This window comes from Zosterops lateralis (assembly GCF_965231275.1).
Source record: "Zosterops lateralis genome assembly, chromosome: 4".
Taxonomy (NCBI): domain Eukaryota; kingdom Metazoa; phylum Chordata; class Aves; order Passeriformes; family Zosteropidae; genus Zosterops; species Zosterops lateralis.
The window spans coordinates 54,142,137-54,165,723 of record NC_139765.1 but is presented as its reverse complement, the minus strand read 5'-3'; the positions used below and the strand labels follow the sequence as shown (position 1 = coordinate 54,165,723).

The 23,587-nt window shown below is 38.7% G+C and overlaps 1 protein-coding gene across 5 annotated transcripts in view; it reads right to left on the bottom strand.

The window, feature by feature from the left end:
- The window catches only part of PLXNB2 (plexin B2), a 250,146-nt gene that overhangs the window by 20,297 nt on the left and 206,262 nt on the right, over positions 1-23,587 (bottom strand). For all 5 annotated transcript variants that reach the window (XM_083859523.1, XM_083859522.1, XM_083859525.1 and 2 more), the window contains 11 exons: positions 13,117-13,253; positions 12,303-12,470; positions 11,194-11,302; positions 9,269-9,496; positions 8,602-8,778; positions 7,997-8,136; positions 6,863-6,963; positions 4,436-4,665; positions 3,263-3,444; positions 2,459-2,525; positions 2,197-2,343 (listed from right to left, as the gene is read on the bottom strand). In XM_083859523.1, the coding sequence (XP_083715649.1) occupies positions 2,197-2,343; positions 2,459-2,525; positions 3,263-3,444; positions 4,436-4,665; positions 6,863-6,963; positions 7,997-8,136; positions 8,602-8,778; positions 9,269-9,496; positions 11,194-11,302; positions 12,303-12,470; positions 13,117-13,253 (1,686 nt within the window). The remainder of the gene's footprint in view (positions 1-2,196; positions 2,344-2,458; positions 2,526-3,262; positions 3,445-4,435; positions 4,666-6,862; positions 6,964-7,996; positions 8,137-8,601; positions 8,779-9,268; positions 9,497-11,193; positions 11,303-12,302; positions 12,471-13,116; positions 13,254-23,587) is intronic.

Here is a 23,587-nt window from a genome sequence, read left to right as displayed (position 1 = left end):
CTCTCAGACACATATGGTCCTGCCAACCATAATGCCTGAATTTATCACATCAGACTTCAGAAATAAACGTGCATAGCTGGTATTTTGAAACAGCGAAGAAAAGCTATGCCATACGGCAGTCAAATTAAACATGATTGCACTGTCCCTTGACAGAACACTCAAACTAATCATGAGATTTCACCTTCCTTTTCCTATTAGCTTTATGGTAATTAGACATGATTTTGCTCCTGGTTCAGTATGCAGCATGTCAGTGCAACCAGTGATGCAAAACAGATTCATCTTTTAAATAAGAACAATTACAGAGCAGACAACTGCTCTATGCTGTACTTACCCACCTTGTCTCACTTTCAGGCAGAAGTGAAGGAATTAACTAGTGTTTTAACCTACATTGGTGCACAAATGCTCCCTAACTGTTCAGAGTTACCATAACATCATCATCATGTCAAAGATCTCAAAAACTAATGGCAATAATACCCTCCATAATCTTTTATCATACATATATACACATATACATACATCTCATCAACATCCACGCACCCACATACCTAAAATATTTGTTTGATGGGAAATCTGTAAGTCTGGACCAATTACTGCTACTGTACAATATTATAATGTTTATTATCTAGCTAATATGCATATTGTGCCCACATCTGATTACATACATGAATTTTCTGCCTTCACACTGATTCATTTAGTTTAACTGCAGGCTTTTTTTTTTTTTAATGAAAAGAAACAGACTGAATAAAGAATTATTGCCATTAAGACTTTCATGACGTGCAGTGCATACATACACAACAGAAATTATTTTCTGATTTCCATACACAATAGAAATTATAGCCAGTATTGCCAATCAGTGTGTTTTCTGTGGGGGGCACTTATAAAGACGGTAACTCAACTAATCCCTGAAATATCAGTTGAACTTAAAATTTCTTCTTGCTCAACACATTCTTCATCCAGGCACTCACAGTCTGGTGACTCCATGCAAGTCCTGCAGTAATCTTCTCCCATTAACATCCTTTCAGAATACATAAAATGGTGACACCCCCCCCTCCCCCCCGCCTCGAGACTTAATAAAGCTTTCTATTAAATTTCTTTTCCATGCTGCATATATGTCACTGCATCTTTCTCAGTTGAAGACAACTAAAAATGACCCCTAACATGTCAATAAAAAAGAAATTAGAAAGGGGAAAAAATCATGGATTGGTCTCTGAAGGACAGTCTGTGCATCTTTGATATTCACTACACTGTATGTACCCTGAGGAAAACCAGCAAGACTGTCAGAAAGAGTAAAACTAGATTTTACACTCCCTGAAGAGTTAAAGAGTGGGCTGCTTGAGTTTTTCCAAAAGGACAGTGAATCTGTGTTCTAGAGTATGTTTGAAAAGTGGTGGAAATTTCTGGCAGTGAAGAGAATTAAGTTAGAGTAGAATTCATAACAGAAAAGAACTGGACCATGGCACTGCTGATCAGATACGGGGGAAGGCTGAGTTCAAGAGGGTGAGTTCCCTTGCCAGGAATGTCTACTTCATCCCACTTGAAGTAACTAACACAGGTCTCCAAAATTGGCTGTAGAGCTACTGTAGGGAATTATTTCCCTAAGAGGAAATAAACAACTTTCAATGCCAGCTGGGCTGCCCATGTTCAGGAGATCTTGACTCACACAGAAAAAAAATGTAGAAAAAGATTCATAAAGTGTTCTGGAGATTGCAGAGCCATCTCACAGGACTGCAGAGGAGCACAATTCTGTATATTAATAAAATGATCTCTAAAATGATGTTCAATATGCTTATTAGCAGCAGTTGCAAGAGAGAAAGCCTGAAGTTCAGGCATAATGGCAGTGCAAGAATTCTGCAAAAATCAATTGCTGATGAATTTAGATGGAAAAGGGGAGGAGCCAAACAATCTAACCACTTTTCAGACTGACTGAAAATTATGAAAGGGATTTATTGAAATGGATTCTGCACTGGCAGGATTTGAATCTCATTTTAGAAGACTCCTTATAATTCTGTTCCTGCTGGGAGACTTGTTTTTGTCAAACTACAATCCTGCCCATGACCAGAATTTCTATGCAGTTCACAGTAGTCTAGAAAACTGTGTACAGACACAACACTATAGGAACTAACTGTAAAATAAAAATAATAATAATAAAAAAAAATTTAATGATCGATTATGATCTATTAATCATGCTTTGCTTACCAACTGTGTGTACTCTACATCATCTCCCAATAAGCCTGTGTCATTCAGTGTATACTTTGCTTTCTTCAGTACAGCATCCACTGGGCCTTTTTCTACCTGGTGTTTGATAGCCTTGAACAATTTATAAAGAGGCTCCCCGGCATTGTCCTATGTAAAAGAAAGGAAATGAAATAAAGCAAAACCAAAAGACATACTCAGTGCAGCGTTTTTAAGTATTACTGATTAAAAAAAAACCCCACAGGCAACAGACTTCAACTCTTACCTTGAGGTACTGATATAAACAAATAGACATCCAGTTAGACAACATTCTCTCAACAACCGTTTCAGATCTGAAAAAAAAACCAACCCAGAGTATAGTAAGGGCACCTAATGACAAGGTTTAAAAAAAATAACCAACACTGCTTGCTTGAAATATAATATTTTTACATGCTTAACTGCATTCAGTCTCCTAATGCAATGATTTCCCTATAGAGTCTTGAAAGCATATACTTGCTTTAGGATAAGTGCTTTGTATTGCTCATCATTCCTGAGTTTGCTGCTGGAAAGCATACATCCTTTATTCAAAATCTTAAATTGAGTCTAATGCTGTGAGAGCTAAAAAATTAACCCAGTTGTGCAGTAACTGGGAAACAACCAACAGATTACAAAGCTACAACATACACAGAGCAAGATCTATTGAAATTTATTGGGAATAACAGCTGAGTTAAAACACTAAAGCAAGCCCTCACTGAATGCACAATGCAGCTGATTACGTGTGCTCATTATGTGTGGTATAAATGCTAGATCATTTGGAATAAAGTTAGATTAAAAAGTAAATGAAATGTTCAGTGTGGCATTCTGCAGTAAGGTAGGTGTTCCTACACTGCAGTATTTGAATAAGCAGTGCTGTCCAGCATCCTGCTGGTGCCTTCCACAGCTGCTCCTGGTGGGCTTGCCTTGCTAATATGCTTGAGCCAAGCTATTTCTGACTTTTACACATAGCTGGCATTTCACCACAGTCACAAAGCAAAAGAAACACATTTACAGAAAGCCAGAGACATACAGAAAGTATGACAATCATTCAAACCTTCTTAGCATCAGCTTTGGGTTTTTGGCTACAACATACTGCTCCATCAGTTCCAAGAACAGTGTCCTCATGATGTCAGTGTAGTATTCTAGTTTTCCATGTAAAGCAACAGTCAGTAAAGATGCAAAATACACTTTAGCTCGAGCAGAGAACTCTCTCTGGATTTCCAGTGTGTGAATAAACTGAAAAAGAAAACAAATGTAAAATCAAGTCAGATGGCAGGTTTGTGAAGAACCTCAACACTTGTCTGCACTAAGAAGACAAGCAATATTACTTTAATATTAAATCTCCCAAGTGCTGAACCAAAAAGTTTTCAGAAGTTTGAAAGAACTTCTTAAAAGAAAATGTTGCCTAAATTTTGGTTTTAGATACAGAATGCACTGGACTGAACTAAGGAAGGCTTATATACTTAAATAAAATCTTATCTAAAAGGATGCTTTAATAAAATGTAAAATAGTGCTCTGTGTCAATTTTAAAAGAGAAAAATCAACTCCTCTCTCCCCCAAATTCCCAGTCCTTTCACATCAAATTACAAAGACACTAATGTAAGTACACCTGTAAATGTGCTCTCATTTGCCATAAACTCTAATTCTACCATTAACTAGCTCAGCACTAGATTCTCATAAAAAAAAAAATAGAAAAAGCTAGAAGCCTAAATCTATATTTAGGTGTCTGACAATGAGCTTCAGTTTTTGAGAGTGAGCAATTATAAGTCTCTTTAGAGCAGCTATGAGCACTCATCAGTCTTGATGAATAGGCCACTTGAGGAGCCTCTACCTTCACTGGGGCAGAGCTTCTGGTAGATGGCTGTCTGCAGGTGACTCCCGTGAGGAGCCAGGGTGGAATCAGCACTCTCTGATCACATTTCTGAAAAGGCTAAACCAAACTTGTAACACCAGTTTTTATGCCAGTTTGGGAAATACCTGCTTTTTACAGCCACTGCAGTGTTGACTAACTCCACAGTACATGACCTGGCACAGAAATATGAGATCCAACAGGAATCTCTGGCTGTGATGCCACATATCTGCACTGGTTACTGTGAAATCAGAACCATATGAAAATCACTTATGTGTATCAATTTTGGTTCAGTTGTGCTTGCAAACCTATTGTCTTGAGCACATATACACAGGTATGCCTAGCTAAGAGACAAGGTGAATCCACTTCAGTACTCACGTTAATGAGAAATGATTTGCTGTTGAGGAGGTTGGAGAACTGGTACAAAGCCTGCTCCACGGTCTGGCGCCTGGCCTCAGGAATATCCAGCTTTCCTGTAATCATCACATCTTTCTCCCCATCTTTGGACGGCAAGAAGAAGACTCTGTCCGTGTACGTTTTGTAGTCTAATACTGGAATTCCAGCTTCATTGATATCATTTGTCTGATCCTCCATCTCTATCATTAGATCTGCAATATGCAATGCAGGTTCAGTTTAAAAATTCTGCAGGTTTTATAGGCAATACAAGCTCTCTGAATGCCTTGTAGTAGTGAAAAAGCAACACAGCAGTGAAAACTTATTTCGTCTCACGTTTTCTCTTGCTATTTTTAACAATCATCCTATTAACTATTACCACAGCTAATCCTATGGTGACATGAGGATAACTGCCTTTAGCACTGATGGTTTCCTTGTTGCTGCCTATCTGTGAAAGGGCCTTTATGGTGTCTATGTGAGTTCATATAAATGAATGTAGGATTAGAGTACAGAACTAGAAAAAGACATTGTAATATTTTTTGCTTTTGTTTTTTTCCCAATCCATATTCTATACCATCTGAGTCTAGTTAGTACAGAAAGTTCTTTTAAAAACACAGCAATCTAGGAGAGAGTGGTTTAAAGTGTAAAGCAAGCTAACTTAACAGGAAGGAAGGGGGTGGCAGAAAGGAAGAAAGTTAAATGGCTCACTGAAATTGATGGAAGTGTTTCTGTGGGACTCAAAAGAGTGAAGTTTTTAAAAGGGACAAAAATTAGAGAATCATCCTTTGGAGCAGCTACTCTAGCTGAAGGCTTTCCAATTACCCAATATTGCTGATTGATTGGAATACCATGTTAATTAATATAGTGACCTATTGTCTCAGGAGTTTTATTGCTCTTGTTCATTTGCCCCTTTATTTTATAGCATTCATCAAATCTGAGGGACAAAGAATCTTCCCTCTGTGTGGTATTAGTACTTCCTTCCTGCTGTCCCTTTCCCTGGCTATCTTTGTTCCCATGTATTTTAGAGAGTTTGCAGGTTGTGCTATTGACATTACAGTTTCACTGTATGGAACTGGAATGTGTTTTGACTTCAGTGTTTCATTTAACTGTAAGTCAAGGTGGATGTAGTTTAGAAACTGGATTACTCCTTGGATGTGCATTCTACTCCCCCAGTGTTTGTACTTTGTGGAGCACAGAGGAAACATTCAAGCCAACAGCTAGTAGGAATACGTAACTCTACTCTTGCTCCAGCAAGAGAAAAAAGCTACCTTCTCCTTTCAGAAATGGGTATGAAGTGCCCTAGGAGAGGTAGACAGAGAGAGGGAGAGCCTTGATAGATCCTCTCACAGTTCAAAATGCAGTTTGAAATGAAGCCCATTTGGGATTGATTCAAACATTTGCTTCTAGTTTGTGTCCAGAACCTGGAAGGAGTTGGTTTTCCAGAGAAAGCAATCTGGTACAAGTAAAGAACATCCTGTCCCAGAAATGCCAGAAAAAACAAGACTGAAGGAGGCTTCCAGCATGGCTGAAATCTCTGAGATACCCTGAGCTTCTTAAATGAATGTCAAACTCTAACCTGAAATTGCTGTTTTATTCAATCTTGCTTTTTAGCCACTGTCAATATGAAATAGTGTTTTCTCTTTAGCAATAAAGCATGTGGGTATTTTTTTTAATAGAGATTATTTCAACACGATCCAACAGCAAGTATAATTCAGATAATGAGGTGACATTTCATGGTAATAATTTAGGCCAATATTTGCAATGTTTGCACTCAGATGCCTAATTTAAGCGTTGCAATGTTCAACATGTAAAAATGCTGAGCCTTCACACATCCTGCTGCCTTCTCTGGGACGATGCCTCTACATTTACACAGAACAATTAGCTAGCTTCTCTAATCAAGCTTAAGATTTTCCCCACAGTGAAACCGGTAAAGTGCTATGTCTTTCCTGTGAGCTTACCAAATGATCCCTTTCTATGCTAGTGGCTACAAATAAATTTTGCAGCTCTGAAAACAGTTATTAATGTGCATACATTGCACACACAATCATTGTGCTAAATATTAAGTCCACTGTTAGTCACTATAAAACATTCTTATTTTTGTGTTAATGGCCAATCACATTAATGGTTATAAGTAACCCCAATCTCAATCAGTTTCTACTCCTAGTTTCTGACTCTGATCTTCCCTTAGAATAAAATAATCAATTTCTTTTAATAACCTCAGCAACCTATTTTATTTTCTTCTCTCATACATAATAGCAAAATATCTGTTCTATGTCAATGTCACTAATGAAGACTACTAAGATGTATTGATTATTTGTTCCCAGAAGGCAGTTTTAGTGAGCTACCACCATTCTCCCAGCATGTCTTGATTGCTGAAGAGGACCCACACAGCAGAGAAAATATCTGCAATACCTGTGAACTCCTTCTTGCACCGGTCTCTGACACTCTCCTCCAGGCCTTCAAGTTGTGATTTAATTTTTTCATACTCTCGTTCTGCTTGTTGGCTCTTGCGCCTTTATGGAACAGAAGTAAGATTTTAAAAAAGTTACAAAATGCAAAAGTAAATAATTTGCAACAGCTATGAGAGGGAAGCCCAACGACTGGAAGAAATTGTCATGGCTTTGATTTTTTTAAATACAGCAGAAAGAGGATGGAGGAGAGAAACAGCAACAGGGACCAAAATCTTCATTTCATGTAAAGCAGCTTGGCTCTATCATGGGCTGGTTGCTTCAAAGCAGACTTGGGTCAGTAATTTAAAATCCAGTAAGATGTAGCTACAAATGCTTTCAATTATATATCAAGTACAGGAAATCAGTTTGTATGCACTGAACAAGGATTGCTTGCAACATGTCCTGTACTGGCTGTAAACCACCCCAGAGTGTGTCTGGGATCAGACTCAGAAGGTTTGATGGAGGTTCACAAGAACTGTACAGCACATGCTTCAGCTGTATTGATACGTACCATAAGCGTGAACTCCACTCTTTCCTGAGGGACAGTATGAGGCCCTCATTACTAACCTGAAAATTGGACTAAGTAGGTTTTAAGTGAAATACAGACATATATTCTGGCCCTTTATGAAGCATGAATTCCAACATTAATCATGAAATTTGTGTGTGGGTAATGTAGCTGGAAAGATGAAAATGACCCTTTAGTCAAAGCCATCCAGCTCAGACCTACAGTGCTGACTGAGGCAGCCTAAGTGGTACTGGGTATTTATAAAGAATAAGTTACCTCCTTCAGAAGTATGACTTTAGCTGCCATTTCAAAAGGGCATGTGTGCCACTCAGTCTGCAACTGTTTATTTGGGAAGCCTGAGAGCAATTGTGTTTATGTATAAAGGAGGGACTGGGCTGACTGACACCAAGGAATTTGGCATGCGTGAGAGGAATAAATTGGTGCTCATACATATCTCCAGCTGTAACTCCTTTTCTTAACTATGCAGCTCATAAAGAAGATGAAGATAGTTTCTGTAGACAGAGTTGGAAACAATCAGGTAGTACCTTGAGAGCATTACGGAAACAAAAGGACCTAATTAGAAGAACTTACCTGTAACAGATGATAGAAATGCCAATGATTACTAACATAGGAATAAGTACCAGTGGCAAAATAAGATTCAATGGGATATCAGTTACACGGTTATCATATTCCACCCTTCCAAGGATCCATTCCCGGAGTCCAAATTTTACCTAATTAGATAAAAACAGATATTTGTCTCAACAAGTGCAAATGTAAGATGGTTCACTTCTCAGTTGCACTCTAAATTCTTAGTAATTTTCACAAGGGAATTTCTAGCTCAAACTGCCAACAAAGGAAATACTTCTGAATATTTTAAACTGAATTTGGGTCACTAGCACTTTATTCCATGAAGTAATTTAATTTTGCTCAGCTGAGGAAGAAAAATTCCCTAGTCTGTCTGGCTAGAGTTCTACATTTCTGTATAATGAAAGCAGAAGACATTTGGCAGCCTTGAGACTGCTCTTTACGTGTGACACCTTTTATCCAGTAGGCAGAAGCTGGAGGAAGAAAGAACTGCAAAGAGTTTCTTCACAGTACTACAACAACTTTGGAGAACAAATTACTTCAGTCAAGAAGCACTGTAACAACAGTATTATTGATATATGAATCTAAATTCTACAGAAAAAGTAACGTACAATGAATTCAGGAAGGTTATTGATGGTATCTCTCTTCTGCCGTTTCTTTGGTTGAGGCTGTACTTCTGGTGGCTCACAGTATAAGTCCGTTTCAGTCAGAGTTTTTATATTGCAAGGCTCATCACCCACAAAAGCCTGGGCCTCATCTATTGTCATGGCTTTGTTCAGGTTACTGCCCTAGACAGAAAATAAAAGGCTGAGTTATCATCACAGAGTCTTGGGGGACAATAAATCCTGAATTGTAACTTTCCATTTGGGTCACTTTTAGCAGCAGATATGATTTGCACTGCGGGCTACAGAACAGCAGAGTGATTGGAAATGATGTGATTCCTCTCTCTTCCTTCCTGGTGTGAGATAAGATGTCCCTTCCAGTTCCTGTGAGAGTTCTCTATTGAGAGAGGGCATTTCCAAATGCAAATGCCAGACTCAGCAGGAGGGGGCATCCTCAGTAAATCCAAAGTAGGGCTAAAAAGATGGGAACTCTCTCTGAGAAGGGGTGTGGGGCAGAAAAGGGAGCTGTCAATGTTTATCATCTAGCAGAGGTAAGGGACTCTACCAAGATTTTGGGGTATGGCACCAAACATCTGTTAAGGTTTTGGCAGAGGAATGAAATGCCATACATGCTTCAAGGACAAAATGAGCAAGCACCAACTTTTGACAAGTTTACCTTTGCATTGATAAGTTTGTTGACTTGTTTCTTGATGCCATCTGTGAAGTTTTCAAAAGTTGGGTCTGCAACATAGGCAAAGGAGTGGCTCTCATTTTTTACAACCAATTTATAATGATCCATTAGAATAACAGTGGTAATGTTATAGTTTTCTGGGTCTTCCAGTATTGGTGGGGAAGAAAAAACCACTGTGGTTTCATTAAGCCTTGTGACAACTGTTCCATAAAACTATAAGAAACAAAACAAGAAGAAGAACAAGCACATTTTAGAGTCAGATTCCTTTCTGTACATAACTGTTGATAACTTTAGATCATAGATATAAAACTACAGAATTTATATCTTCTCCATACAGCAGAAATATCAATACTTTTTTTACTATGAAAAAAAAGAAAAGTATTTTTGAAAAAGAAAATGAAATAAAACTGTTTTGATGGGAATAAAACATTGATTTGCTATATTCTAACAGTTGCCTGCAGAAGCAGCTTGGGCTACAGATCAGTTTCCATTGCCTCCAATTTCTAATGCTCTCTACCACTGATACTATCAAATTCCTCTCAGATTAGGAAATTAACATGTCAGCCTTAATCCTGATCATCTTCTGTACCTTTGAGTAGCTTGGGTTAATTCTTTTCTGCTTACACCATATAATGCCTCGTTAAACTTCAATACAACTATTAAGTGAAATTTTGGAATAAAATTCAACAGTTGTCATTCAATTACTCCAGGTAACAATGCAGTTCACCCATTCTTTATCCCCAATTCAACAAATGTTTTTACCCTGACACTTTCAGTCATTCAGTAACATCAACCACAGGCAACGACCCTAATAGGAGCCCTCAATATTTATTCTATCACCATCTCTGTTTCTCACTTCATGACTCAATACAACTTGATAGCTTCTCCCCAACATTTCTTCTACTGTTGTGTAAGTGAAAGCAAACCAAAAGATTAGAAAAGCTGCAAAGACTTAATGGAGGATGTGTGCTATAGGTAATGCTGACTTAAGCTAACAGGTTGAGTATACCTAAGAGGAGGTGTAAGAAATGTTGATAAACACTGTCAAGAATGCTAAATAGCCTTTTAGATTGTCCTGGGAGTCAAGATAATCAAGATAATTACTTTTTGAAGTTTATGTAAGCAGTTTTCCTCTTAAAAATCTTTAGGGATAGGGTTCTAATGGATCCCAATCCAGCTGGCTTTGGCATACTCTAAAAGTTGAATCATGCATATAATACAAAGCATGCACATTATTGACTCTTTATGGATCATGAAACAGTCTTACACTAAAAAGCCAGACTCAGAAAGAGTCTTACAATGTTATTACTGGAAGATCACTCTTAGGTCTAAATCATGTCATTAAATTGTGATCTTCACTAGAAGAGGGGGAAATTGAGACTATTGGTAATGTCAGTTTCTCTTAACAGGAGATGAAAGAATGGGTTTTTTAAAATGTGATTTTTCACAATTCTTTGCAGGTGGAATATGCATAAAACAAGAAAGAAAACTTGATTCATTGAGATGTGAGGAAATAAAAGACACCAATTGTGCAAAGCTGAGTAGTCTGCATTGTCTACATTTAGATCCTGCTTCAGGCAAATTGCTAATGCTTGCAGGGGGAGAACAAGGAGAAAGATAAAGAAAAAACAAACACTTCCAAATTCTGAAATACATTTTTTATCTTTATCCATATTGAATGAAATTAATTTTAAAGCAGAAGATTGCAATGTACAGGTGAATGTAAGGCAAGATGGTAGGAAAGTCAAGTCCTTCCACAGGAAAACCCTGAACAGACTCAGAAATATGTTCAAACTTTATTTCAGTCCAAGCCCAGTGAAGTCCAGTGGGAAAGTTTATAGGCACTTTTTGAACAGATTATATATTGTGCATCCAGTGTTATGCCTTTGGTGGAAAAGAAAGAAAATTACCCTTTTTTGATTCATCCTCCCTGCTTCTGGATGTTCTGCATATACCACCAATGAGAAAGTCTGGATGAGCTCAAAACCGGTTCCAGTTACTGTAATATTTCTCCCTCCACTGCAAGGCAGAATCAAAAAGAAAGTCAAGTCATTGGCAGACTACTACAGCTATACACTGCTTCATCCTGCACTGCTATTGCTTCCACTGAAAAACACCTATGTATAATGCCTACATGACAATTAGATATCCTACAAAAAGGACTTCTCTTAAAGCTATTGATGATGAAAGCATTTAAAATATCAATGTCAAAACTCTGTTTAAAACAGCAGAATTGAAAAAAAAGTACAAATTGCTTTGCTAGGATTTTTGGCTGTACACTGATGCCAGTCTTTGTGTGCTTTGTTTTTCCAATGTTAATATTAAAATCACTCTGCCTACAATACACACATGGAGACAAAGGTGAGAGTGTATTTTCCACAGGTCTGTAGGGACTTGGCTTCTCTAGTCCCTTTTATTTGCAGTACATTGTTTAAAAAATAATACATTCACATAAGAAGAAGAATGAATGCATGTTGCCACTGGGAATTAAAGTCATTGAAGTGACACGGATTTAAAGGGATAGTAAACCTCAAAGCAATCCATAAAAATAGGCTTTAGTTTATATAGAAGAAAAAAAAGAGTAATTTAAATTTCATGGGGTAAATCACTATTGATCTACCAAAGAAAAATTCCAGGCTCCAAAGTCATCCAACCAAAAATGAAAAGGAAACACTAAAAACAAATCCTATTTTATGCAAGTGATTACTCAATATTCAAGGAGACAGGTACTAATATCTCCAAGAGAAGTCACAGCCAAATTTATTTTTAATGTTCTATTTGTTAGGTCATGATGTTACATTTTTTACATTGACCTTTGAAAAGGGATGAAAATTTGGAATTAAACAGAATACTTTCAAACATCAATTGCAGTTAAGACCACAAACCCTACATACCTAAATGTGCGCATTGATAGAGTACAGGAGTTTATTCCAAAAATTTCTATATTTAATATTTTTATTACATATTACACATATTTTAAGCCAGTTGTGAAAAAAAGTTATGACAAACATTTCATTACCTGCTGAAGCTATTTACTGGGAGGAATTTGGTGACAGTAGGATTCTCACTGTATGTAAAGAGCTGTGGTACAGTAATTCTCGTGCCCCCATAGTTCATCGTGACTAGAACAGCTTCAACCTTGTTATTACGTCCTGTAATGCAGACGATCTGGTCTCCAAATTCAGTACTAGATTGGAAAAGAAAAAGAAGAGGAAACATCTTCTGTTACTAACATTATGGAGTTTTGTATTCTTTTACTGTATACTCCAGAACAACAAAACTAGGGCTCTGTTTTTGCTGGGTACCAAGTATTTATGAGAGGAGATAGCACTTCCATCAGATCACTTAAGCTTTTCAAAGAAGAGATATAGGATATAACAAAGAAGAGTGTAAAAACACAGGAATAATGCAATGTCAGCACACTTAGTGTCCTTCTCTTTTTTTGAGAAAAGACAAGGGAAGCAATTAATAAAAGGAAAAAGAAGGGAGAAAAACAAAGCATGGGAGACTAGAAAATTAATATTTTATACAGAACCACTGAGGACATGCTGAGTAAAAGCATGGGTGGGTTTGAAGCAGCCAGTCTAACAGAGAAAGCCAGAAGTGGAGAAATCTTTGGACATCTAAATTCTCCCACTTAAGGTCTTTTTATAGATGCTTCTTCCGCTGAAGCCTCTGAGTAAGTTTCTGTCTGAATGTCAGATGCAGAACTCCATTACATGGGAGGAGTCACAAAGATATAGAAAATGGATTTGTTTAATTTATAAGGGGCAGAAAAGGTTGGTGCTTTTTTAGGACCCAGCTCTGTATTGTTAGTTACTCAAGCTACATACACGTTGCAAGGCTGGCTACCAACTGAAACTTGAACATCCTTCTTGGAACCAGTGGCCAGATTTATACCAGAGATGGTAAGTCTGGTTCCGCCTGCTTGTGGACCACTTTCAGGTCTTATTTGAGAAGGATGAGGTTCCTGCAAAGAGAAGATGGTCAAACTAAGTGAGAAAATGAAAATAAAGTTTATACCAGTATTATTTAGTTTAATGGGTAATATAAGTTTAATATTACTACCTGAAAAATAATAAAATTAGAGCAATGACAGACATCTTCTAAAATAAAACAAAAATTTTTATTATTCATGTTGAAAGAAGTAACAGATAATGTGAATGCACTTTTTTTCTTGATTGTATTTTATGAGGCTTTATACAAGTTTCAGTTCCCTATCACAAAATGTAGAGTTAGCTGCCATTAAGTTTGTGAGAGCTTCCTGTTGGATTTCCTGGTTTCATACTTATTTTAAGATTTCTCTCTTCTTTATGTCTGAGTTTACCTTCATCTTTCCCTACCCTTTCCTATGTTCTGTGTCAGCTACAGGAGATAAAGAATAAGATTTTTAAAACTCGGACAAAACCAGAAAGAATATAAAAACTCCCTTTATCTCATAAGGCTCTCAATGCCTGTGGCAAAACAATTAACCTATGCTTGAGCAATAAAGTTGCAAAGAAAGAAAATCAGAAGATGTTCAAATCGTCTTAATGTACCTAGAACCTTGGAGTGGGTTCCTCAAAACCAATTAAATGAAGCAGACGCTTCAAATTGTTATAAAATTTGTATTATATTCAAATTTCTCAAGAAGTTACCTCCTTTTGTTCTCAGTTCGGTCTTTGTTTCAATGATTGTATTCTGGGAGCTCCAACAAATACTGTAAATTAACAGTGAGGGCTTTTCATGAGCAGCATGATTTAATTACTTTGTCGCTAAGTAGTTTCTGCTTCCAGTTGAGAAAAGCATCCTTATTCAGGACCACACTCAAGCTGCTGAATCAAGAGGATGACTGAAGCTGACAAGCCACGTGATGTGGGCCTCCAGCTGGCTCTGGGTGACACTGCCTGCTGTCCCCACGCCTCAGCACGCCTGCAGACGTGCCACAGCCCTCGTGCCCACGGGGCCACAGCTGCTGTGCCTGCAGGCAGCACTGTGTCCTGGGCAGGCTGCACCATGATCCTGGGCAGGCAGCACTATGATCCTGGGCAGGCAGCACCATGCCCTGGGCAGGCAGCACTGTGATCCTGGGCAGGCAGCACTGTGCCCTGTGTAGGAACCTCCATGTTCTGGGCAGGCAGCACTGTGGTCCTGGGCAGGCAGCACCATGATCCTGCACAGGCAGCTGCCATGTGGCATTGCACACAGAGGACAGGATGCCAGATCTAAGCATGTGGCTGGTGCATGAGGCTGGGGCACTGCTATGAGGGAACCTGATCCTGAGTTTGCTGAAGCATACCAGATCAAGATCTTAAGAGAGGCTGTGAATAGGTGATGCCCTTTCTGATGTACAACTTCTGATGTACTGCTTCACCATATTAAAACACAGGCTTTTCTTAAATGAGTCTAAAAAAGTAATAAGCTTATTTCCCAGACTCATGTATATTTGTAAATGACAGCTGTTCTATTCCTCTTGCATAATCTTGCTAAAATGTTTGACTGATAATAAAGTCCAGGCTTGGAGCCATTTCATACGAAGCATATACAAATAAAGACAAAGGAAAGAAATTTGAAAACTTCCCTTGCTGATGAGGGTTTCCTTGATCACTATTACACAGCACTGATCTTTCACTTGAAGGAGGAAAAGCCCTTCTCAGAGACAGAGAGCAACACGCCCACCTCTTCCTAGTCATGCAGCAAACCCCTTTCTCTCAGATAATTTTGCTCAGGCACAGACCATGTCTGTGACAGCTTACAGCTACAAAACCAAGGGCCCACCAATTTCAGGGAGGAAGGGATTGATATATAACATTTCAGTTCAAAGCTCGGTGAGTCATCAACAGGTTTTTAACAAGCAGCAGGAATCCATAAAAATGCATCCAACTGACTTCATGGTTGCTTTAAAAATTTGTTTTATTGAAGCTCAGATATTATAGAAGCATGGAGAACTCTTACGTGCTCTGCTTTTTTTATACTTTCATGTCTAAGCAACTTCCCTCTGAAGGAATGCATCATGGTTCAGCACACTTCACAAATCCACAATGACAACTGTAATTTGCTTTCGAGTCATTGAGCTTTAGGAATATGCTTTAACTAATTGGGTGTCAATTGCTTTTCTTCCCCGAGAGAAATCTGTTTGTAAACCCTTCACTCCTCAAGAGCGATCATATGACTGCTCTCATGCACTAACCTTTGATTTAGCTTTAATTTAATACATCACTCAGGTTACAAGATTTTATATAGGGAAGTCACTCAAAGTAATTTTAAAGCATTTTGAAAGCTTATTTAGGTATACATAACCCTGCCTGTGCATCCTCATATTTTGATTTAATTGCTTGCTGATTTAAGCGAGATTGAAACAAGACACACCAGGGTAAATAAAAAGTTTTAGGGAGTCAGTTTTAAAAATCACATTTGAAGTTTAAATTAGAATAAGTCTGGATATACACTTTATAGGAAAAAAACCTCATTTGTGCTTTTTTACAACAGAATTTTGTTGCTAAAAAGATTACAATTAAAACTGTACATGAAATACACAGTTAATAAATAACTTATAGAAATGTGTCAAATACTTTCAGCATAACTGTATCACATGGACAGAAAACCGTACTTTTTATTAAGTTCAAATTAAATCCTATTTGATGTAAATTGTTAACTATACTGGACTTCTGTATTATCCACAGTAATGATTAGGTGCATAGTATAGCAGGATAGCTCAAAGTACTCCTCAAGAACCACTAAAAAAGCATGGTAGACAAATTCTTTCCCCCCGAACCTCTGAAAAAATCTGTTTAAAATTTATAGTCTTTTCCTTAAATACTACCTCCACTGGAAGGCTAGGCTCCAAGGACAGGCTTAGGAAGAAAATGAACAAGAAACCACTTAAAGCAAACCTTTAAACTAGATTAAGGAAAGAAACAAAAAACGGTTTTTGAAGTGTCACACACACTATTCTCTGTAATCTCAGCATAACGAATGAAAGGAACTTCAGCTGGACAGCCATATTCCTTTCTCTTAGCAAAAGAGGGAAATAATTGCCTGGTTACAGCTCTGCTGGGTTATCTGATGGGTCCCTTTGGCAGGGCTCAGCTGTCACTGTTGTCAACAATCAGTAAATGCAGGGTGAGCTACAAACTTGAAGTCAAATCACTCAGCATCATTTTCTTTGGGGGACCTGTTAATGGTGGTCGGCATTTGTCTTCCAGAGAATAGGGATATAGAGGTAACCAGCTAGCAAAGTTCTCTCTGAAAACACTGTAAAAGCTGTGAAAAAGCTTCTCTCTGAAAAAGCTGTAAGGGGAAGTGAGGGAAGTATCTGTTCTGTTTTCCACAGAAAGGATTTTTTTTTTTTTTTTCCTTAGAAAGACTCCACCTCTTGGAATTTAAAGCTCAGCAACACCAGAAAGGAGAACTCACCACCCACCCCACATGCACCCATTGTGCAGACACATCTCAGTTGCACTTCAGGCTGAATGGAATATTGGGGCCAAGAACCACTCTGGGGTCTAACACAGGGAGCAGTCAAAGAGGAGGTGGAATGGTTATGGATAACCCTTATTTCATCTTTAATTGCTGATCTTGTAGCTGTCCCTCAAAGGACTATTTTAAAAGCGCTTAATTCAAAATATTCATATTTAACACATATAAAGTAATTCTGCAAATACCAGGAGCTCTCCAGGGAACAAATAATGTGGACACCTCATAAAGATGATCTAATAAGGAGAAGCTGAATGATACTTTGTGTGCAGAGGAATTCTTCAGCATGACTGCTAACACTTCGTTACCGTAAACTTGGAAGGAATATGATTTGATTAATTTTAACTTGCTAAGCAGCTGAAATAAATTCTCAAGAATTTTAACAATTTTAATAATCATTTTATTGCAAAACCAATGTACTATGAATAAATTTTATTGCTCCTCTAAAATATTCATGGATGGCTCAAAGAACAAAGCTCCATCGGCCCACCTGGCAGTCTTCTTAAGAGTACCAATAAAGAAAAAAGTAGGGTCAGGCAAATCCTCAACCAGAAAGTATTTTTCAAAAATGCAATTAGGTAGATAGGATCAGGAGAAGAATGATACTTTACTGAATGCCAAGTTAATTTGAAAAAGTGCCATCAGTGATGATACAAGACTTCAACAAAAGCTGTGTTACCTAAGGAGAAGGTAGCCCCTTCCCATGGTACTCACCAGTCAGATACACACAGACCCTTGGAAGGTGCCAGGCTAGTCTATCTTACAGAGTCTTATCTTATGCAGCCTGGCAAAGCTGCACCTGACCCACAGCCACTTACCAAAGTCCTACACGAGATTCCTTCTCCTTGCAGAGGAAAACAAGGGGCAGACAGTAAATCTGTCAGTGCAAACCTTGTCTGAGGGATAATAAAAATGCTGCTTTTACCAAGAGCCCTTTAAATTGAACTCAACCTGAATGTTCAACTATTACAAATGGGACTGATAAGCCTCCAACCTCAAGTGCTGCAGTATCAGTGAATGCTATTTTTTTCCAAATCCCCTCAAGGATTTCTTCTCTCCTTCTTTCTGCCCTTTTGTCATTTCAGTCTCTGAATCAGAAGTACACCTGCTGTCATGATAAATACCTTCCTTTCTTTTTCAGCCCTCTGCAACTTGAGATTTTTGTTGGGTCCATCAGAAGACACCCGGGGGAACTCACACTTTCTATAACATCACTCTAACATCACACTGCAGTGCTCAGTGCAATTATGATGTTAAACAGAACATTTGATAATGTGTCCTGTATGGAATTTGTAGCAGTCCTGTAAAAATTCTTCTGGAAAACATCAGCCCTTTTGAGGACCTGGCAATACTCCATTTCTCATGGACACTGTAAAATTTAAACAACCCTGCAAATGATGATTTAACCCTTGTTTTATAATTCTTTAAAGTGTAGAAAATCATCCAAACATATTGCAGCTTTTTTCTTATTTTGCTTGAAATGGAGGAATGTTTATTTGGGTCTATACTTCTTTTGTCACCAGGAAAGTATCATTCATGTCTTCTTAATGTTTGAGCATAAATATTTTCTGCAATAACAGGCTACCTTGTTATGAGGGCTTTTTGATAGTCTAGTTTGAAAAAGCCTGTTCCAATGTCTGTCAGCTGTTCAGTGGCCTGGTTTTTGAAGAGTCTGGTAAGCCATCTCCCAGCAGAGGGACTTTGTGCCACCAGGACTCCCCACTGCCTTTCGTTCTCACGATCATGCCATGTGTTTGTAGAAAGTGGATTTGCAGTTTTGATAAAACCTGTGCAAATCCACAGCCATGCTGTTCAGAATAAAATTCAATACAATGGTTCAGCTGGGAGAGATCTTCAATCATCATTTAGCCCAACTTGTTACCAGGTGTAACTTGCTCCCTACTGCATGATTTATCCTGAAAAAATTATTTGACAGGATTAAACAGGATTTCTTGCTTGTAGGTCTGAACAGAATGTAGCCTGTTTGCAATGGGAAATTTGAGTACTTTACATACTTTAGACATAAATCTTCCTTCAATCCTACCTAGAGGTAATAATGTTGAGTTAAAGATCTCAAAGTCCACCTGAAACCCAGCTTTTTCATCTTGTACCAGACTGCTGGGTAAGTATTTCTGAACTGATAAGTAGTTTTCCCAATGCTTTGATAACCACAAGGCTATTATCCTTGTTAGAAGGATAATAATGCTATAAATACATTACCTATTTGTGCCTTTACACCTGTGGTTAGTACCCATCCTGTTGCTGTGGTTTACCTGAAAGCAGTGGTTATCTGCTCCAAGCAGTGAGACAACAACACTTGCACATTGCTTTTGGAACCTAATGTTCAAATAATGTGATCATGTTTAGTAGTAAATTCATTTATTCTCTTTGTAATACCAATGCAATACCTGATGTAGCATTTACATTCCTGTGTGCCACTGTCTTATTCTTGCTTCATCAGCCAGGAGTACTGGGGAAAAACCCAAAGAAAAATATTGACAAAAAAGGTCCAGCTGGCCCAAGTATATAAATGACTTCACCTTCAGACCATTTTCCAGCATCCTGTTTTCTTCATCACAGCTAGAAATCTCTTCTTTGCTTGCTTTGTTTGTATCTTTTGCCCCTCACTTAAAAGTCTGTTCACAGAAATGCATATATATTTTTCATTGCAGTTTCATGCTTTCTGTTTGCTAGAGGGTAAATTAGCTCCATGTCTGTTCCACTTATAATCACATTTAGACATGAACTTGCTTATTAGCAGTGTACATGGCTGCTGCTCTTACATACCTACTGTAGATGCTCTGAGCATTCACATTTAGCTCTTACATTTTTCATCCTGTTTATTAATCTAGAATGAACTTTTTAATCTTTTATATTTTATGAGTAGCAATTAGTCTTTTTGCAGAGTTAGGAAGGTGATATCTTATTTCTTCTAATTTTTAAACTTCTATTTTAGTAAAAAAATACCATTTATAGTCTGAAAATTCTCTGAGAGAGCTCCTAGCATTCTAGATCTCTGTGGTCTCCTGGTGTCCAATCAAAGCCCATCTTTTACCTGGCTAGCAGTGGGGTTATTCCTATTTTGTTTTGTTTTGTTTCCTGCTTTTTCACATTTTTCTTTGCAATTAAAAATATGGAGATGTAAAAGAGAACCATCTCCCCAGCTTCTTTTTTGCTCATCCATCTTGCATTTGGGATTGGATTTTCCAGACCAATTAATATGCTTTTCACTTATTTTGTTTGCTCTGCAGCTTTCCTGGTTTGCACTGTCATGTCCAGCTAGCTCACTTCTAGTCCCTTGCACACTCTCCAAGAACAAGAGGAGTGCACATCCATGGAGCATCACCAAAGTTCTGCATGCCTTCTTTATCCATTTCTCTGCCTTCCCATTTGTCAAGCACATCCATCAAGCACAACCTCATCCATACAAAGTTTCTTTTTCCCAGAAGAATTCCTGGACATGACTCTATAAATAAGGAATACTGTCTCCTATGGTATCCATCTGTGGTAAGCAGTTTCTAGCCCATGATCTACATCACTGAGACAAAATTGGTTGCCCTTTATCCTTCACTAATGCAGAAAATCAAGGAGAGAAACAACAAACCACCAAGGAGGCTACTGGTGGATCACAAGAGAGGCCAAAAATTCAAGAACAGTTGGACAGCAACAGAGAAGGGGAACCTAACAGAGATGCACAGAAACCTTGGCATCTGAGGTCTATGCTTCAGAGGGAGATGCTGGAAAAAACACCACTGTGCCAGATCACAAGCAGAGACACAACTGGGAAGGGAAAAGAGGATGGTGTCAGAGTATGTTCCTGTGATGCTGTGAGAAATGCCAGCTGCAGCACAAGGGGAAGCCAGCAACAGATGGAGGTGTTCAAATGGACATGATGGGCAGCAAATGGCAAAGCCACCTAAGCTCCCTTCTGTTGGCTTTTGTAGATATTGACCTCCATTTGGGGGTTTGCCTTTGATGCAAGTGCACTTCTTCACAAGTAGGAATGGGCTCTCGTGCTTCCACACAAGCAGAGAACAGGGATGCTGTTTCCAAGACCTAACGACAGTGCACACAGATGTGGATAAGATTTTCACAAATGCAGAGCCCATGTTGTTGCTTTGCCTTTATTGCATCCATCTTTCCTTCACAAGTAACTCTTCCCCCTCCTCATCCTGGTTCCAGCTGCAGTAAGTTCTGTCTCTTGAAGAAGTAATTTTTTGACAAAATTATCTGCCTCACACTGAAAACCAACTTATTTTGCCATCTCTTGCATATTATGTACACAAAAATAAAAGGCATAGCCCACAAAGTGCTGTAGGCACCAGCCAGCTTCTTGGAGGTTAAAATGTCATTTCAGGGACTATAAAGGTAACCACAGGAGCTAAATTAAATGTCTGAATGGAGAGCTCAAGCCATTATCTGTTCTTTCCCCCTCAACTTCCCTCCTTTCTCAGACTTAAGGGAGCCTGTTTCTTGTTTCTTCAGACAAGCCACCCACTCACAGGATATTCAACCAGAGAATTTCCACTGTGCATTCTTGGCAGCCTGATGTTCACCACACTGGCTGACCTGACCCACTGGCTCACCTCATCACAGCATCCATAACACAGGTCAGTTCCTGGCTTTCTGCAACAGCAGAGAGATGAGCTGAGCCCTGCCTTTCTGGGGCTGCTTTTTCCAAACCTCACACCGTGTAAGCTGATCAAATGCTTCCAGGCACTCCAGGTGCCCAGGCAGAGCATTTGCCTGGCAATGTACACTGTCTGTTGGCTGCTGCAGATGGGACACTTAAGCAAAGGCTGCTATGTTAAACAACTTATTCTTTGGACTGAAAGCAGAATCTTTTTATCATGAGGCAGACATAACATGATTTTCTAAAAAGACCACAGACCTTTTCTGACAGGTTTGATGGAGAAATGGAAGCATGCATGACTGGAAAGTCTGCACTATCATACATCCAGTGTTTACTGGCAGCTCTTGAGCAGAATCATGAGTTCTGGATGGTGGGACATGTATTTAAATGCATGGCTCAGATGATAGAGTTAAGACTAATGTCCACATGAATAAGGGTCAACTTCACTGAAACTCTCAGCTATCCAAGAATTCTCCTGTCCCCCATGTGGACTGACACATAAACAAGATGTACTGCAGGACTTAAGAATAAAATAAGAACCTCTGGAAGCAATTCCAGACTTTTGCAGATGTGTGGTTTATCAGCATCAATCATAATGGCAACAAGCATGTAATTTTCCCCACCAAAAAAACCCACCCAAAGCCCCCAGCTACAGTGTAAAATGAATGTATAGAGGCAGCAACTCAGGGAGGAAGATCAAAGAGTGAGTGAGCTGAAACCCTCCACGAAAGCCTTGGGGCACTGATCTGGTGAGAGCTCCCAGTACAATTGCTTCAAACATCAAGAAGCAAAGCAGAGGATGGATGCAGGTAAGAGGAAACTGCAAGTTTGGGGGTAGATTAAGGTGGAAGAGTGCAACTTGTTAAATGTAACTGTGCTTCATTTCACATTCAAATTTCCAGTATGGTGAATAGTGATGTTCATATTTCTTTTCAGGTTGGGCTCTAATTTATCCCCCCCTTCTTCCTCTTTTTAGTTACTCATCTCATTTAGATAAACAGACATTCTGGTTTACAGGAAGTCATTTTTTCCAAGCAAGTTCCTAAGCTACCTTCAGCATCTCAGAAATGTATTACACTTCAGCAAAGTTCTACGTCTAATTTCACCATCTTAGATTTATTTGAGCTTTCTGAAACCATATAATCATTTTAACCTGCACAGCTTAAACCTCACATAATTGTTCCAACAAACAAACGTTGGAGATGCCAGAACCAGCTACAAGCTTTTATCCTGGTGTCTTCAGTCTAAAGAAAAGGTGTTCTGAGAAAAGGATCAGCACTTCTATGGGATCATACAAGCAAATCTGGGCAACTTAGAAAAGCTTAACTCCTTCCTTTGACACTGCTCCTCATTGCCATAGTAACAAGCAAATCAGATAAAGTTAACAACAAATGAAAAAGCAGGACTGGCCTTTAGCCATGTTACTGCTCCACCTGCTCAGAGACCAGCCAAGCTGTCAGTGCTCCAGATGCACCGCATAGCTGGATATTAAAATTTAGCATAAGTTCATTTCTATTTCACTAAACAGGAGAAAGGTTATTGCCTGAGCCTGCTTATCGTGAAACAATAGAAATGTCAGCAGAGGATGACTGGGTTATCAGAATTTAATTTCACTGGGACTGTACTTGAACTGAACTTAGGCTGGATAGAGAAATTGTGATGGGTAGGGAGACATAACGCTTTTTTCTCCCTTTGTGCAGCAAATTTACTGTACAGCTATTTACTGTACAGCACAGACATGTGTGGACAAAGGCATGTTTGTTCAGAAATAATTTTAAATTGAAATCATGGCTTCCCTTTTAACTGGATTTTTGACCCATTTCAGGAAGGTCTTGCATATTGTCAGTTCTGAAATGCTCTGTGCTGGCAGACAGGTAAGAAGCATGAGTCTGAGCCCCAAATTGTTATGACTCTTGAGTCTTATCAATCTACCTTTAAAAATAAATCACACGGTTCTGACTAGATATCAATAAGAGCCAAATGTAGTACTACTTATAGAATCACTGAATGGTTTGGAATGGAAGGGACCTTCAATGATCACCTAGTCTCACATATGGGCAAAGACACCTTTCCCTAGATCAGGTTGCTCAAAGCCCCATCCAACCTGGCTTGAATAGTTCCAATAATGGGGCAGATACAGCTTTTCCGGACAACTTCTTTTAGTGGCTCACCACTCTCATCATATAAAAAATACTTTCTTATACCCAATCTACTTG